This window comes from Coregonus clupeaformis, chromosome 17 (assembly GCF_020615455.1).
Source record: "Coregonus clupeaformis isolate EN_2021a chromosome 17, ASM2061545v1, whole genome shotgun sequence".
NCBI lineage: Eukaryota > Metazoa > Chordata > Actinopteri > Salmoniformes > Salmonidae > Coregonus > Coregonus clupeaformis.
The window spans coordinates 25,125,351-25,141,412 of NC_059208.1; the positions used below are offsets into that span (position 1 = coordinate 25,125,351).

Genomic DNA, 16,062 nt, shown 5'->3' on the forward strand with positions numbered 1-16,062 from the left:
ACGTTTAAAATGTCCTGCATTGCAGGAAAGTTCTCCTGCAACAGGGAGATTCAATTAAGATCCTACATCTGTACAGGTTGGCTGACTACTGTGTCTCTCCTGTTCTAGCTGACCTTCAGCTCTGTGTCAGTGTGTGATGAGTCGTCTGTCTCTGTGGAGTGTGTGGGGGAGGAAAGTCTCAGTGTTCAGGTCAGCTGGAAGGCTCTTCTCTCAGACCTTCCTGTCTCTGCTCTGCCTGACCTGCATGATGTAGGTAAGGAGCACAGACAATATTTATCAAATATTTCTCAATGAAAGCCGCAAATACTGTCTCACACCCCTTAAATATGTCTCAAAACTAGTTTATGCATTTTAAACTTTGACTTTGTCAAGTGTGTGTATATTTTATTGGAGGTGTGCCAAAGCGCCTTTTCATGTTTAATTTAATTGTAAAACAGAAGTATTTGTGGATTGTAAGTCATTAGTGAATCATCTATTTCCAGATGTGGTGCTCAGTAAGGACAGGCTGTTGGATGGGCTGCTAGGCCTGATGGGTAGTGAGCCCTACCGCTCCCTCTTGACCTCTGAACCCAGAGTCCTCTCTACCTCAGCACCCGGCTTCGGCTGCTCCCATGGCTACCAGCGTGTTGGGACAGGATGTGGTACGTCCTTATTACCTTTCCCACTAAAACACAACCTAGCCTGAACTACTGTGTATCAGGGAGATCAATCAAACAGTTCATATGAAATAAAACTGCATACTTACTGATTTGCTAAAAATCACTACCCTCTTGACAGCATTATTAATAACTGAATTTATACCACACACTCTTTTCTTCCTCCTCTCTCTCCCTCTCTCACTCTCCCTCCCTTTTTCCCTCTCTCCCTCTCGCTCTCTCTCTCTCTCGCTCCCTCGCTCTCTCTCTCTCCCGCTCCCTCGCTCTCTCTCGCTCTCTCTCTCTCCCGCTCCCTCGCTCTCTCTCCCGCTCCCTCGCTCTCTCTCGCTCTCTCCCTCTCTCTCGCTCTCTCCCTCGCTCTCTCCCTCGCTCTCTCTCACTCCCTCGCTCTCTCTCGCTCTCTCTCCCGCTCCCTCGCTCTCTCTCGCTCTCGCTCTCTCTCCCGCTCCCTCTCGCTCTCTCTCCCGCTCCCGCTCTCCCGCTCTCTCTCTCGCCTCTCTCTCTCTCTCTCTCTCTCTCTCTCTCTCTCTCTCTCTCTCTCTCTCTCTCTCTCTCTCTCTCTCTCTCTCTCTCTCCCCCTCCCATAGTGGTGTGTCCTGCGGGTACGTTTTCCAGTGGAGGTGTTTGTTCTCCCTGTCCTCAGGGCTCCTACCAAGACCAGGAGGGGACAGACTTCTGTACCATGTGTCCTAAAGGCACCTCCGCAAACGGAGCCTCCATTGCCACACACTGTGAGTGAGGAGATGGGAAACATGGAACACTTTGGGTTCCTTATTAACACTCGCTTTCTGTTGCTCAGCTCACCCGGTGTTAGAGAGGATTGGGGGAGTATATTTGACTTTATTATTATGTAGATCTATGATATTTATTAAGGTCTAGGACCATCGTCCTATCCCCTAACATAGGCAGCATAACTGCTCAATTCACTACTGTTGTGTATATGTGTGTTTTGTAATGTCCAGGTTTGACAGAGTGCCAGCGCAGTGGCCTGAGGTGTTCAGAGGGAGGGGACTTCCTGTCAGCCCAGCAGGACATCCAGACCAGGAGGTGGCGCTGTGTGACGTCCAGCGGAGAGCAGCTGGAGTGGACAACCTCTGGCCAGCCTCTGTCTGAGGGAGAATGTTCCGGTACGGTCTGGGCCAGCGTTTTAAGAACAAGGTGTATCTTGTATTGCTGCCCCAGAAAGTTCATGTATTGTCTCTGTGGACTGGAAACAAACAATAGTTTGAGCATGAAGGTCTTAGTCAGGTGACTCTGGTCTATTTGAGCTATTTTTATGGACCAGTGTTTTAACACATGGCTGAAACATCAACAGATACCTGAGTCACACTGTATGCATCCCAAATGGCACCCTCTATTTCCTATGTAGTGCACTACTTTTGACCAGGGCCCATTGGGCTGTGGTCAAAAGTAGTGTACTGTATAGGAAATAGGGTGCCAGTTGGAGCACTTCCTGTGATTCAGGTTCTGTCTCAGGATCCCTATAGAGAGACTAAACCTAAGAATTATGCTCAACAATGTTATTAGGATTTTAAGCACTGACAACTGAGGTTGAGTGTTTGTTTTTTAAACTTGTGAGTGACCTCTGTCAGTCAAGAGTTCAAAGTTGCATCCTTTCTTGTACTTTTTATTCAAAAAAAACTAAATGGAACAGATGGTCCAACTCATTTTACTCCAAGTGCTATATTTATACAGTACACGAATGACTGAAGTGCTAGAGCAATGCCAAGTTGTTGTGTAAGCAAGAGAAAAACGCATTCAAAAACAAAAAAGGAATTTCTGAAGTTTGGCTATTTTTGTGTGTCAAGCCACATTCATTTCTTGGACTTCAGTTGTTGTCATAATATTTCCCTTTCTCCTTTTCAGTTCTGGGGAGGTTTGAGACAGTTCCCAGATCAGCGTTCTCTCTAGCAGCAGAAGACTATGTTGTCCTCAGCTCAGAGACATCAGACATGGCCATGGAGAACCAACTCAGGACGTGTGTGTCAGGTGAGGTCACTGTGAAAAGTTGATATAAAAAATAAAAAAAATGTTACCTTTCCATAATAGAAGGATGTGTCACAAATGTCACCCGATTCCCTGTATAGTGTGCTACTTTTTACAACAGGCCTATGGACACTGGTCAAAGGTCATACACTATACAGGGATTCGGGTGCCATTTCGGACGCACTACAAGTGTTTATATACCAAAACCACTAGTGTAAAACATTGGTTATGTTTGTGTCAATCCCCAGCTTGTGCCCAGGTCCAGGCTTGTCTTTACGTTGTCCTATACACAGAAGAAGGACAAACTCACTGTGAACTCTACAGCACCGACGCTGCTAACATCCAGTGTGAAACCTCTGAGGAAGTATGGACGTCCACAATCTGTCTTTGTCTCCCACTACGCTATGGGCTCGTCACAAATGGCACCCTATTTCTTATATAGTGCGCTAGAAAGGGTGTAGGGTACCATTTGGGAAACAACCTATGCTATGTTATTCAGTTCTACACAGTGCTTTCATCAGGCATCACCCACACTGCTGGCTCTGGACAACTGATTCACACAACAGGAGATAGAAGAGGTTCCAGGGTCATTAGGGTTCATCTAATCAAATGAGGAACATGACTATAATCTCTCAGAAATGTTGTTATTGTATTATAGTAAATTATTCATTCCAGAACAAATCAACAACGAAATTGACATAATAGGTTTGATGTGTGGCGGCAGGTAGCTTAGTGGTTAAGAGCGTAGTGCCAGTAACCGAAAGGTCACTGGTTCTAATCCCCGAGCCGACTAGGTGAAAAATCTGTCGATGTGCCCTTGAGCAAGGCACTTAACCCTAATTGCTCCTGTAAGTGGCTCTGGATAAGAGCGTCTGCTAAATGACAAAAAAAAAAAAAAAAAATATGTGTTCTAAACTGTTAGCTGTAACTGAAGTTGCAACTGCCGTTTCCATTTGATGTGTTATAACTTTTTCAAGTGTCCCTTTCCTTGTGATTCCCAGACCAAAGGGTTCCTGGGAAATCCAGGTGCTGATATGTTCCAGAGCCTGAGCTGTTCTCTGAAGGTGAACGGGGCTGACAGACAGAACGTCACGGTCATCAGGAAGAAAGGTTCAGTATGAGCTTGCTGTCCTCTTATAAAGTGACCACTGAAATTCACAACGTCCATCCACCTATTTGCGCTCCCCTCTCTTAGCAGTCCATGACGTCCTCTTTCTAACCCCCTCAATAGAATAAGGAAGTAATCTACTGTACAATCAGACATGAATCTATTTGTTTTTTTCCTGCTTCAAATGCAGCTGCTCTTACGGTATATTTCTCTACCAAACCATGAGAATCAGCCTCCCTCTGTGTCATAGGTCATGAATTCACCACTAAGGCCCAGAAGACCTTTGAAAGGCTGAGTTTCCGTAAGGCCAGTTCTGGTGTGTACCGTACAATGGTGTTTGCAGCTGAAGGAACCACTCTGACCGACGTCCATAGTTTCTGTCAGGATGAGTGTACCCGGAACACCTGCTGTGATGGCTTCATCCTCAACCAGAACGTTCTCAATGGAGGTAAAATGCTCTAGCCTGAATGTCAATTCCTTGTCATGCCAAGACATCAATGGAGTGGACCAGAGCACAAACTGACCAAGCTAAAAAGGCTATGCCATATGTGAAGACAGCATCCAGAACCACGTTGTGTAATGCTGCTTAGTGAGGAAGCATATAATATGCCATTTAGCAGACGCTTTTATCCAGGGGATCGAACCCACTACCCTGGCATTACAAGCGCCATGCTCTACCAATTGAGCTACAGAGGACCACCACTTATAGATGCACTTATTGATTTTTAGCCAATTTCCAATAGATTGGATATTTAAGCAATAAGGCCCGGGGGGGTGTAGTATATGGCCATATATACCACGGCTAAGGGCTGTTCTTAGGGACGATGCAACATGGAGTGCCTGGACACAGCCCTTAGCCGTGGTATATTGGCCATATATTACAAACCCCTGAGGTGCCTTATTGCTATTATAAAATGGTTACCATCGTAATTAGAGCAGTAAAAATACATATTTTGTCATACCCGTGTACGGTCTGATATACCACAGCTGTCTCTCTCTCTCTCTCTCTCTCTCTCTCTCTCTCTCTCTCTCTCTCTCTCGCTCTCTCTCTCTCTCTCTCGCTCTCTCTCTCTCTCTCTATCTCTTCGTCCAGGTACCATTATGTGTGGTCTGCTGAGCTACCCAGACATGTTGCTATGCAGTGAGGCAGACTGGGACATGTCTGGCCTGGCCAAGGCTAGCAGAATCTGTGGGGCTGGAGTCACCTACAATAAACTGCAGAAACAGTTCCTCTTTAACTTTGGAGGACAAGACTTCACCATCAGTAAGGATATCTACCTAGACTATTACCGTAATATTTAAGGACAGTTTCCCAGACACAGATTTTAAGTCCTGGACTTAAAAGGAAGCTCAATGAAGAATCTCCATTGGAGAAAAGACTATTCTTGTCTGTACAGTATAGGATGAATAGATCATCTTACTATACTCTATGTGGTTATGAAGTGTTACTGTACTCTGCAACTATGTGGTTATAAAGTGTTACTCTACTCTGTAACTGTGGTTATGAAGTGTTACTCTACTCTGTAACTGTGGTTATGAAGTGATTTAATGGTCAGTATGTTTCTCTTACAGCCGATACAGCTCTGCCAACATCAAGCAAGAACAAAACTGACTACCAGGCCACCATTATTGTGTTCCAAGGCATTTACCTCTGGAAAGGTATTATACATTTTATTCCTTATACAGATGTATAAAACAATGTACAGTACCAGTCAGTACAATTTTCTACTATGAAATAACACAAATGGAATCATGTAGTAACCAAAATAGTTTTCAACAAATCAAAATATATTTTATATTTCAGATTCTTCAAATAGCCACCCTTTGCCTTGATGACAGCTTTGCACACTCTTGGCATTTTCTTAACCAGCTTCATGAGGAATGCTTTTCCAACAGTCTTGAAGGAGTTCCCACATATGCTGAGCACTTGTTGGCTGCTTTTCCTTCACTCTGCGGTTCAACTCATCCCAAACCATCTCAATTGGGTTGAGGTCGGGGATTGTGGAGGCCAGGTCATCTGATGCAGAACTCCATCACTCTCCTTCTTGGTCAAATAGCCCTTACACAGCCTGGAGGTGTGTTTTGGGTCATTGTCCTGTTGAAAAACAAATGATAGTCCCACTAAGCGCAAACCAGATGGGATGGCGTATCGCTGCAGAACGCTGTGGTAGCCATGCTGGTTAAGTGTGCCTTGAATTCTAAATAAATCACAGACAGTGTCACCAGCAAAGCACCCCACACCATCACACCTCCTCCTCCATAATTCACAGTGGGAACCACACATGCAGAGATAATCCGTTCACGTACTGTCTCACAAAGACACGGCGGTTGGAACCAAAAATCTCAAATTTGGACTCATCAGACCAAAGGACAGATTTCCACCGGTCTAATGTCCATTGCTCGTGTTTCTTGGCCCAAGCAAGTCTCTTCTTATTATTGGTGTCCTTTAGTAGTGGTTTCTTTGCAGCAATTCAACCATGAAGGCCTGATTCACGCAGTCTCCTCTGAACAGTTGATGTTGAGATGTGTCTGTTACTTGAACTCTGAAGCATTTATTTGGGCTGCAATCTGAGGTACAGTTAATTGCCGATTTCTGAGGCTGGTAACTCTAATGAACTTATCCTCTGCAGCAGAGGTAACTCTGGGTCTTCCTTTCCTGTGGCGGTCGTCATGTGAGCCAGTTTCATCATAGCGCTTGATGGTTTTTGCGACTGCAGTTGAAGAAACTTTCAAAGTTCTTGAAGTTTTCCGTATTGACTGACCTTCAAGTCTTAAAGTAATGATGGACTGTAGTTTCTCTTTGCTTATTTGAGCTTTTCTTGTCATAATATGGACTTGGTCTTTTACCAAATAGGGCTATCTTCTGTATACCAACCCTACCTTGTCACAACACAACTGATTGGCTCAAACGCATTAAGAAAGAAAGAAATTCCACAAATTAACTTTTAAGAAGGCACACCTGTTAATTGAAATGCATTCCAGGTGACTACCTCATGAAGCTGGTTGAGAGAATGCCAAGAGTGTGCAAAGCTGTCATCAATGCAAAGCGTGGCTATTTGAAGAATCTCAAATATAAAATATATTTTGATTTGTTTAACACTTTTTTGGTTACTAGATGATTCCATATGTGTTATTTCATGGTTTTGATGTCTTCACTATTATTCTACAATATAGAAAATAGTAAAAAATTAAGAAAAACCCTTGAATGAGTAGGTGTGTCCAAACTTTTGACTGGTACTGTACTTCTGAATAAACATTACTGGATTGTCTTGACTTGTCTTGTTATCCTTCTCACATGCTAAAATTATCCATATTTCAGAGTCTGACATGACCACTCGTTCCAAGACCTCCCCAGCCTGTAGCAGTGTCCTCCCACAACAAGCCCCCAAAGTCCTTCTGTCAGGTTAGTTTAGCCTTCTTATCTCTACTAGAATTAGGGACAAAACCTAAACCAACTTTCTGTCACATCACATAGATGCAGTGAAGGAGACGTTTGTGTCCCTGGACAGCAGTGCTGTTGTTGTGGACTCTGAACGGGACATCCCCAGCCTGCAATACTGGATCTTCAAACATCAGTTCTCTGCACAGGAGGCTCAGCTGTGGTGTCTGAAACGTAGGATATATCAGCTTCATGTCTTGCCTGTTCCAAAAGCTATTCACGTTGAATTTCATACACTGAACATTGTAGTCGTTTTCCCACTACTATCATATCGCCTTAATCTTTAGCACGTCTATAATGTGAGTATCATGTGTTCGCTGTGTGTTTCAGGCTGTGAGGAGGAGGAGCTGTGTCACGTGGCTGATGTGAGAGATGAGAGCTCAGTGTACTTTACCTGCACACTGTACCCAGACACCCAGGTGTGTGGGGCCTACGACAAACCCCTGAGACAGGCCTGCAGCCCTGTGCTCCCCCAACAACCCCACACTGCTCACACCAAGAAGGGTGAGTCCTTATAACTCCAGCAAGCCCACACCTCACACACCAAGGGCGGTGAGTCCACAGAGATCCTATTAAGGTTCTGTAAGTAATTCTATGGATGAGTATTTATACTGTACATATGGGTTAAGGGAGGTTAGCCGAAGTACCCTGAAAGCAAATTAATGGTTAATTTAAGAGCCTTCTATTTAAAACATTTAGATAAATTACGTCACTTTACTCAGTTAGAAAAACAGCTACGGACTTGATATACTACACAGGTTATTATCAATCAAAAACTATTATCGATCATCTGAACATGAAGCCCAACCATTACTAGTGTTGTCGTCGCGTCCTTCCCCTCTACTTGATAATGACTGGTGAAGTTGGAATCCCAGCAGCCTCGCTGTTTGTGATTCTAGGCTTGTTTTGGTCTTGTTGTTCCTAGCAACAGGTCAACAGGCTGTATATCAGAAGTTAGGACGACTGCCACTGCTAGGCTCTGGGTGGGTCCCAAATGGCACCCCATTTCCTATATAGTGTACTACTTTTGACCAGATCCCTATGGGGCCTAATCAAAAGTAGTGCACTTTAAAGGGAATAGGGTGCCATTTGAGACAGACTCTGTCTCTTAGAAGAGGGAACAGAGAGGATGTTGTTAGATCGGGGAGATCACGCCTTTGATCGAGAGAGAAAAAAGTCCTTATTTAGGTTGCATCCCAAATGGCACCCTATTCCCTATATAATGCACTACTTTTGACCTGGTAGTTTATGTACGGAATAGATTGCCATTTGGGACACAGGCTTACACTTGAGCAGCTCTGCGGTTGAGAAAGTAGACCTGTGAGTAATGACGGTATCGTGATCCTGCTCGGGCTCAAACGACAGCAGGCTGCCTTTCCAAGGTTACACAAACCAGGTTGTCCATTTAGTTGCTGTTGAAAGGAACCACTCTTCTCTGTTGAGGGTACTGTCTCTTGCTGTTATCTCTCAACTTGTGTGAATTGGCAAGTTGACAAAATACAGTTTTTAAGGTTTCCTGTCTGTGTTTATGTGCATAATGCATACCACTAACAGAGCAGCACCGACTTCTTCAGAATTCTCTGTATGTTTAGTATGTTGTGCCGTAAGTGAGTCATCTGTGTCAGACGCTGTGATTCAAATGGCACCCTATTCCCTATGTAGTGCACTACTTTGGACCAGAGCCCTGTGGCCATTTGGGACACATCCGATGGTCCTACTGGTGGCCACAGCTAACCTGAGTGCACCGTTAAGTTAAATACAGCCATCATATAATTGGCATATACATTACTCTTACTGAATTTCCACGTGGGCGAGGATATTGGAAATTTAATCAAAGCCTGTTGGATGATAATTTATTTTTAACTAGGACAAAGGAGTTTATAACTGACTTTTTCCAACATAACATAGGTACAGCAAATCCTCTTATTGTATGGGACGCCTTTAAATGTGCCTTTAGAGGCCATGCAATTCAGTACTCATCTCGAAAACAAAAGCAATTTAGGTCAAAAGAGTCCATACTAACAAAATAAATAGAAAGTCTAACAGAACAGATAGATGGCAATAAAAACTGTAACATAGAGGCTCAGAATAAATTAGAGGAAAAACAAAAAGAAATGGAGAAACTTATTCAAGAAAGATCAAGTGTAATATACACTGCTCAAAAAAATAAAGGGAACACTAAAATAACACATCCTAGATCTGAATGAATGAAATAATCTTATTAAATACTTTTTTCTTTACATAGTTGAATGTGCTGACAACAAAATCACACAAAAATGATCAATGGAAATCAAATTTATCAACCCATGGAGGTCTGGATTTGGAGTCACCCTCAAAATTAAAGTGGAAAACCACACTACAAGCTGATCCAACTTTGATGTAATGTCCTTAAAACAAGTCAAAATGAGGCTCAGTAGTGTGTGTGGCCTCCACGTGCCTGTATGACCTCCCTACAACGCCTGGGCATGCTCCTGATGAGGTGGCGGATGGTCTCCTGAGGGATCTCCTCCCAGACCTGGACTAAAGCATCCGCCAACTCCTGGACAGTCTGTGGTGCAACGTGGCGTTGGTGGATGGAGTGAGACATGATGTCCCAGATGTGCTCAATTGGATTCAGGTCTGGGGAACGGGCGGGCCAGTCCATAGCATCAATGCCTTCCTCTTGCAGGAACTGCTGACACACTCCAGCCACATGAGGTCTAGCATTGTCTCGCATTAGGAGGAACCCAGGGCCAACCGCACCAGCATATGGTCTCACAAGGGGTCTGAGGATCTCATCTCGGTACCTAATGGCAGTCAGGCTACCTCTGGCGAGCACATGGAGGGCTGTGCGGCCCCCCAAAGAAATGCCACCCCACACCATGACTGACCCACCGCCAAACCGGTCATGCTGGAGGATGTTGCAGGCAGCAGAACGTTCTCCACGGCGTCTCCAGACTCTGTCTCGTCTGTCACATGTGCTCCGTGTGAACCTGCTTTCATCTGTGAAGAGCACAGTGCGCCAGTGGCGAATTTGCCAATCTTGGTGTTCTCTGGCAAATGCCAAACGTCCTGCACGGTGTTGGGCTGTAAGCACAACCCCCACCTGTGGACGTCGGGCCCTCATACCACCCTCATGGAGTCTGTTTCTGACTGTTTGAGCAGACACATGCACATTTGTGGCCTGCTGGAGGTCATTTTGCAGGGCTCTGGCAGTGCTCCTCCTGCTCCTCCTTGCACAAAGGCGGAGATAGCGGTCCTGCTGCTGGGTTGTTGCCCTCCTACGGCCTCCTTCACGTCTCCTGATGTACTGGCCTGTCTCCTGGTAGCGCCTCCATGCTCTGGACACTACGCTGACAGACACAGCAAACCTTCTTGCCACAGCTCGCATTGATGTGCCATCCTGGATGAGCTGCACTACCTGAGCCACTTGTGTGGGTTGTAGACTCCGTCTCATGCTACCACTAGAGTGAAAGCACCACCAGCATTCAAAAGTGACCAAAACATCAGCCAGGAAGCATAGGAACTGAGAAGTGGTCTGTGGTCACCACCTGCAAAACCAGTCCTTTATTGGGGGTGTCTTGCTAATTGCCTATAATTTTCACCTGCTGTCTATTCCATTAGCACAACAGCATGTGAAATGTATTGTCAATCAGTGTTGCTTCCTAAGTGGACAGTTTGATTTCACAGAAGTGTGATTGACTTGGAGTTACATTGTGTTGTTTAAGTGTTCCCTTTATTTTTTTGAGCAGTGTATTATAAAAATAAAGCAAACTGGATGGAATATGGGGAAAAATGCACCAAATTCTTTTTTAATCTTCAAAATAGGAATGCTACGAAAAATAATTTAATGAAACTGGTTACAATTGTTACCCATGATTCAGCAAATTATATTTTGAAGGAGGAAACTAAGTACTTTAAGCATATGTTTTTGTTTCAGTCGCCTCCATCTCCTCTAACTGAAGCTAATTGTAGAGATTTTTTTTCTATTGATAATGTAAAATTAACAGCCATACAGAAAGATTCATGTGAAGGTGAAATTACAGAGGAGGAACTTCTGGATGCAATTAAAGACTTTAAGTCCGGGAAAACTCCAGGGTTGGATGGCATACCAGTCGACGTATACCAAACCTTTTTAGATATACTAAGAGGACCGTTATTAGCATGTTTTAACCACTCCTATGTAAATTATAGATTATCTGACACTCAAGAAGAAGGTCTGATCTCATTATTACTGAAACAGGATACAAGTGGAAAATATAAAGATCCAGTCCATTTTAGAAATTGGAGGCCCCTTACACTTCAGTGTTGTGATGCAAAAATTCTAGCAAAATGTATAGCGCATAGAATTAAAAAGGTATTGTCGGATATTATTCATTCTAATCAGACAGGTTTTTTACATGGAAGATACATTGGAGATAATATAAGGCAAGTATTGGAAACAATAGAACACTATGGAAAATCTAATAGTAAATAATGGTAATTTCTCAAAGTTTTAAACTGTCAAGAGGAGTGAAACAAGGTTGCCCACTATCGGCATATCTATTTATTGTGGCCATCGAGATGTTAGCTATTAAAATCAGATCCAACAATAATATCAGGGGATTAGAAATCCAGGGTTTAAAAACAAAGGTGTCATTGTACGCTGATTATTCATGTTTTCTTTTAAATCCACAACTAGAATCCCTCCACAGCCTCATAGAGGATCTAGATACATTTTCTAACCTCTCTGGATTACAACCAAATTATGACAAATGTACTATATTACGTATTGGATCACTAAAAAATACAATTTTTACATTACCATGTAGTTTACCAATAAAATGGTCTGATGGTGATGTGGATATACTCTGAATACATATCCCAAAGGAAATAAATGATCTCACTTCAATCCATTTTAATAGAAAGTTAGCAAAAATAGAAAAGGTCTTGCTACCATGGAAAGGAAAATACCTGTCAATTTGTGGAAAAATCACCCTGATTAACTCTTTAGTATTATCCCAGTTTACCTATTTGCTTATGGTCTTGCCTACGCCTAGCGAACAGTTTTTTAAATTATATCAAAAAAAAATATTCCATCTTATTTGGAACGGCAAGCCAGACAAAATTAAACGGGCCTATTTATATAATGAATATGAATTCGGAGGACAGAAATTATTAAATATTAAAGAATTAGACCTATCACTAAAAGCTTCAGTCATACAAAAGTTATACTTAAATCCGAACTGGTTCTCTAGCAAATTAGTAAGATTGTCTCACCCAATGTTCAAGAATGGCCTTTTTCCCTTTATTCAGGTTACAACCTCTCACTTTCAGTTATTTGAAAAGGAAATAATCTCCCAAATATCACGATTTCTAAAACAAGCCATAGAAATTTGGTTGCAATTTCAATTTAATTCTCCAGAAACTACAGAACAAATAATGCAACAAATATTGTGGTTAAACTCAAATATACTAATTGACAAAAAAACTTTTTTTTTTTTACAAAATGTTTACAAAAGGTATAATCTTCGTAAATGATATCATCGGTAGGACTGGTGGAGTTATGTCGCACATGCAGCTAACAAAAACATATGGAAATGTCTGCTCTACCCAAAATTACAACCAAATAATTGCAGCCTTACCGCAAAAATGGAAGAGAAAAGTGGAAGGGGGAGAAAGTAAGGAACTTGTCTGTCGGCCTTTCATTAAAGAACATAATTGGTTAAGGAAAACTGTGATAAATAAAAAAAGTATACCAGTTTCATTTAAGGACCAACGGATTGACAGCAGTCCCATATATATTGCAAAATAGTTGGGAAGACATTTTTGACGTACCGATCCCATGGCATAGTGTTTATGAACTGATACGCAAAACGACACCGGATTCAAAACTTAGAATCTTTCAATTGAAATTATTATATAAAATTCTTGCTCCCAATATAATGTTATTTATATGGGGGATACAATCTTCCCAGCTCTGCAGATTTTGCTGTGAAGAGACAAAATCATTAGATCATTTGTTTTGGTACTGTCCATTTGTAGCTTTTTTTTGGACACAGGTCCAGGAATGGCTAAAGGATTGCAATATTTACCTGGAGCTAACCTTGCAGATAGCATTACTGGGTGATCTGAAAAGTCATAGTCAATCGATCAATAATATAATAATACTTTTAGCAAAAATGTTTATTTTCAATTTACAATCTGTAGAAACAATGAGAATAGAAAGGTTCAGCATTTTTGTAAAACATCACAGTATAGTTGAAAAATATATGGCAAATAGAAATCCTATATGGATAGTGTTAAGAGATAGATGGGAGTTGTTGAATGGAGTTGAAGGATGGGACTAATAACAACTAACAACAAATAATAACAAGATAACTAATAATGTAAGCATACTGTGTCCATAATAAACAATAAGTATATAGGTTGTAGGTTGGGAGCTTTTGTGAAAGAGCACAGTTAGAAAGATATGCATATAGAAGCAAACCGGATGGACATCATGAAAATGATCGGAGAGGTTGAGAGTAGAAGAAGTTCAGGAGAAAAAACAAACAAAATATAATTATTGTAAAATTGACTGTGTCCATAAAATGTAGATAGTAATTATAAGCTGGAAGTAGAGGCCTAAGCATTGTTGTTCACTAGTTTACTCCAAGTAGGGAAATGGTGGTGGGGTTGGAAAGTAATAAATGGGAATATATATTTTTTAAAGGATATGTATGTGTATTGTGATGTCACGAGAGGCTACACAGCTTTCAGCGGGATTGCTCAAGTAGTGCAAGGAGACCAGGTTCAACCAAAACAAGGATTTTATTAAAGGTCTTGGGAAACTAACGAAAGTATAACACAATACTGTTCTCTGGTGGCTCTTAAGGGCTAACAGTTCAGGGATGTCTCTTCCACATCCAAAATCATAACTCTCCCTCGCTCAAATAACTTTTCCCCAGTCTTACTGTCTTCCACGTTGCAGCTAGTGGCCAACCCAGCAAAACGTCCTTCCAAATGTCCCACACGTATTTCCACAGGTGCATATATCCAAAGGTGAGTATTTCCCAAAGGTAAGTATCTCCAAATCCTTATATTCCTCATGGAAGTGGACGTGCAGCACTCTTGTCCTCCAGAGAGCCCAGCTTGGAGACTGTGTCTCTTCCCTTCCCCAAACCTTCAGCTCATCAGCTCCTGATTGGTTTCAGCTGCGTGGGAAGATTGGCCATAGAGGGTTGGAGTTCCCCGACCATACCAGCAGATGGAGCCATAGCTGTCTGGGTTTGCAGCCATCTCAGGGGGATGTAACGTCCCTCCAGGACACAGCCTCTCGTGACATCACACATCCCCCTCCTCGGGACCGACGTCCTCGTCGGGGTAAAGGCAGCGAAGAAGGCATCACGCCGGGAGAGGGCGTCCGCATTGCCGTGGTGCTTGCCAGCCTGCTCTCTCTTCAACTCCTCCACCTCTAGGACCAGGGACTCAGCCTCCTGTTGTCTCTCCTTGAGTTTCTTACTGAACGCATCAGCCTTGGTTTTAGCAGAGTTTAGCTTCTGTTGAGCAGCTTTCAGTTCCTTCTCTCTCTCTGCCTCCGCATTCTTCATCTTGTTCTCCAACACCTTGTACTTCTCCTCTGCCTTCTTCTGGACCTCCTTACTACTGCGCAGGGTCTCCTCACACTCCTCGATGGTCCTGCGCAACCTCTCCAGCTCCTCCTGTTGCTTATGGAAGGAGCTCTGTTGGAGTTTAGCCTGGAGGATATCTAACTCTTCTGTCTTCATGTCTAACGGTTGCTTTAACAAACGATACCTCTCAGCGGTCCCCTTCAGACCAGACAGTTCTTTGTCCAGATTCTGTAGCTCCGTCTCTGTGTCGGTCTGGGCACCTGCCATCCCTATCAGAGCCCGGGCGGGAGTGAGTAATTCGGAGGATTGCACCGGAGCCTTCCCAGCATGAGTCTTGCCTCTCCGTTTCCGAGGTACTCGGGTTATCCTCTCCTGAGACTCTCTCCAGAGTGGGTAAAAGGCTGGGCAGTCTCGTCCAATTAGGACAGGGACGGGGAGGGAATCAACCACCCCCGCCGTCGTGTGTATGGTTCCCCGTGTGCTGGTCATTGTAAGTTCAGTAATGGGGTATTCTCTGGTGTCCCCATGGACACAGGAAACTGGGAGGACTTTCCCCGGGGTCAGACACGTTGGGCCCACCAAATCCTTACGCACCAGGGTGGCCCGGCTACCAGAATCCAGTAAGGCCTCCACATCATGGTGATTCACAGTTACCGGGCAGGTGGGGGGTCGATCTGGGCCGCCATCTACGACTCCCAAGAGCGAGGCAAAACGGTGTGTGGGTGCTGAGCTGGAGGACTCCGCAGTGGGCATAGGTTCATCGGCTGGTTTCCCACACTGCCAGGAGATATGTCCCATCTCCCCACACCGGTAACACTGTCGAGTTTCCCCCTCCTGGTGTACTCTTCTTGGACCCGCCTGGTTTCTGGCTCCCCCTGGAGCCGGGATAAGTCCTGACGTGGCTGGGTTCGAGACCTTGGGGTCCTTTGGACGGGTTCTTCCCATTTGTGGTGGGGCCGCACTCCTGGGGTCTTTTCGGGAAGCATTCAGCATCTCCGCTGTGGCCTGGTACTTTTCCACAGCTTCCACGGTCAGATCAGCCGTGGTCAAGGCCTGTTGACTGATGAACCGTTTTGCCTCATAAGGCAGGGCGCGTGAGGTAACGATCCACCACAACGGCCTCCACCACCGCCGCTGCTGTATTCCTCTGCGGATCCAGCCATTTCCTTGCGATTCGGACAAGTTCATGCATCTGCGCCCGAGGAGGTTGGTCTGGTTGGAAGGTCCAGCCGTGAAAGCGCTGGGCCATACCAAACTTTGTGAGTCCATATCTGCTGAGGATCTCAGACTTCAGGGCATCAT

General features: G+C 43.9%; 1 protein-coding gene across 1 annotated transcript in view; it reads left to right on the forward strand.

Moving 5' to 3' along the window:
- The window catches only part of LOC121585342 (thyroglobulin-like), a 92,759-nt gene that overhangs the window by 22,517 nt on the left and 54,180 nt on the right, over nucleotides 1-16,062 (forward strand). The window contains 13 exon segments of the mRNA XM_041901723.2: nucleotides 109-253; nucleotides 483-641; nucleotides 1,244-1,387; nucleotides 1,619-1,783; nucleotides 2,523-2,645; nucleotides 2,891-3,006; nucleotides 3,644-3,752; nucleotides 4,001-4,198; nucleotides 4,844-5,014; nucleotides 5,323-5,409; nucleotides 7,070-7,153; nucleotides 7,226-7,363; nucleotides 7,520-7,693. Coding sequence (XP_041757657.2) covers nucleotides 109-253; nucleotides 483-641; nucleotides 1,244-1,387; nucleotides 1,619-1,783; nucleotides 2,523-2,645; nucleotides 2,891-3,006; nucleotides 3,644-3,752; nucleotides 4,001-4,198; nucleotides 4,844-5,014; nucleotides 5,323-5,409; nucleotides 7,070-7,153; nucleotides 7,226-7,363; nucleotides 7,520-7,693 — 1,813 coding nt within the window.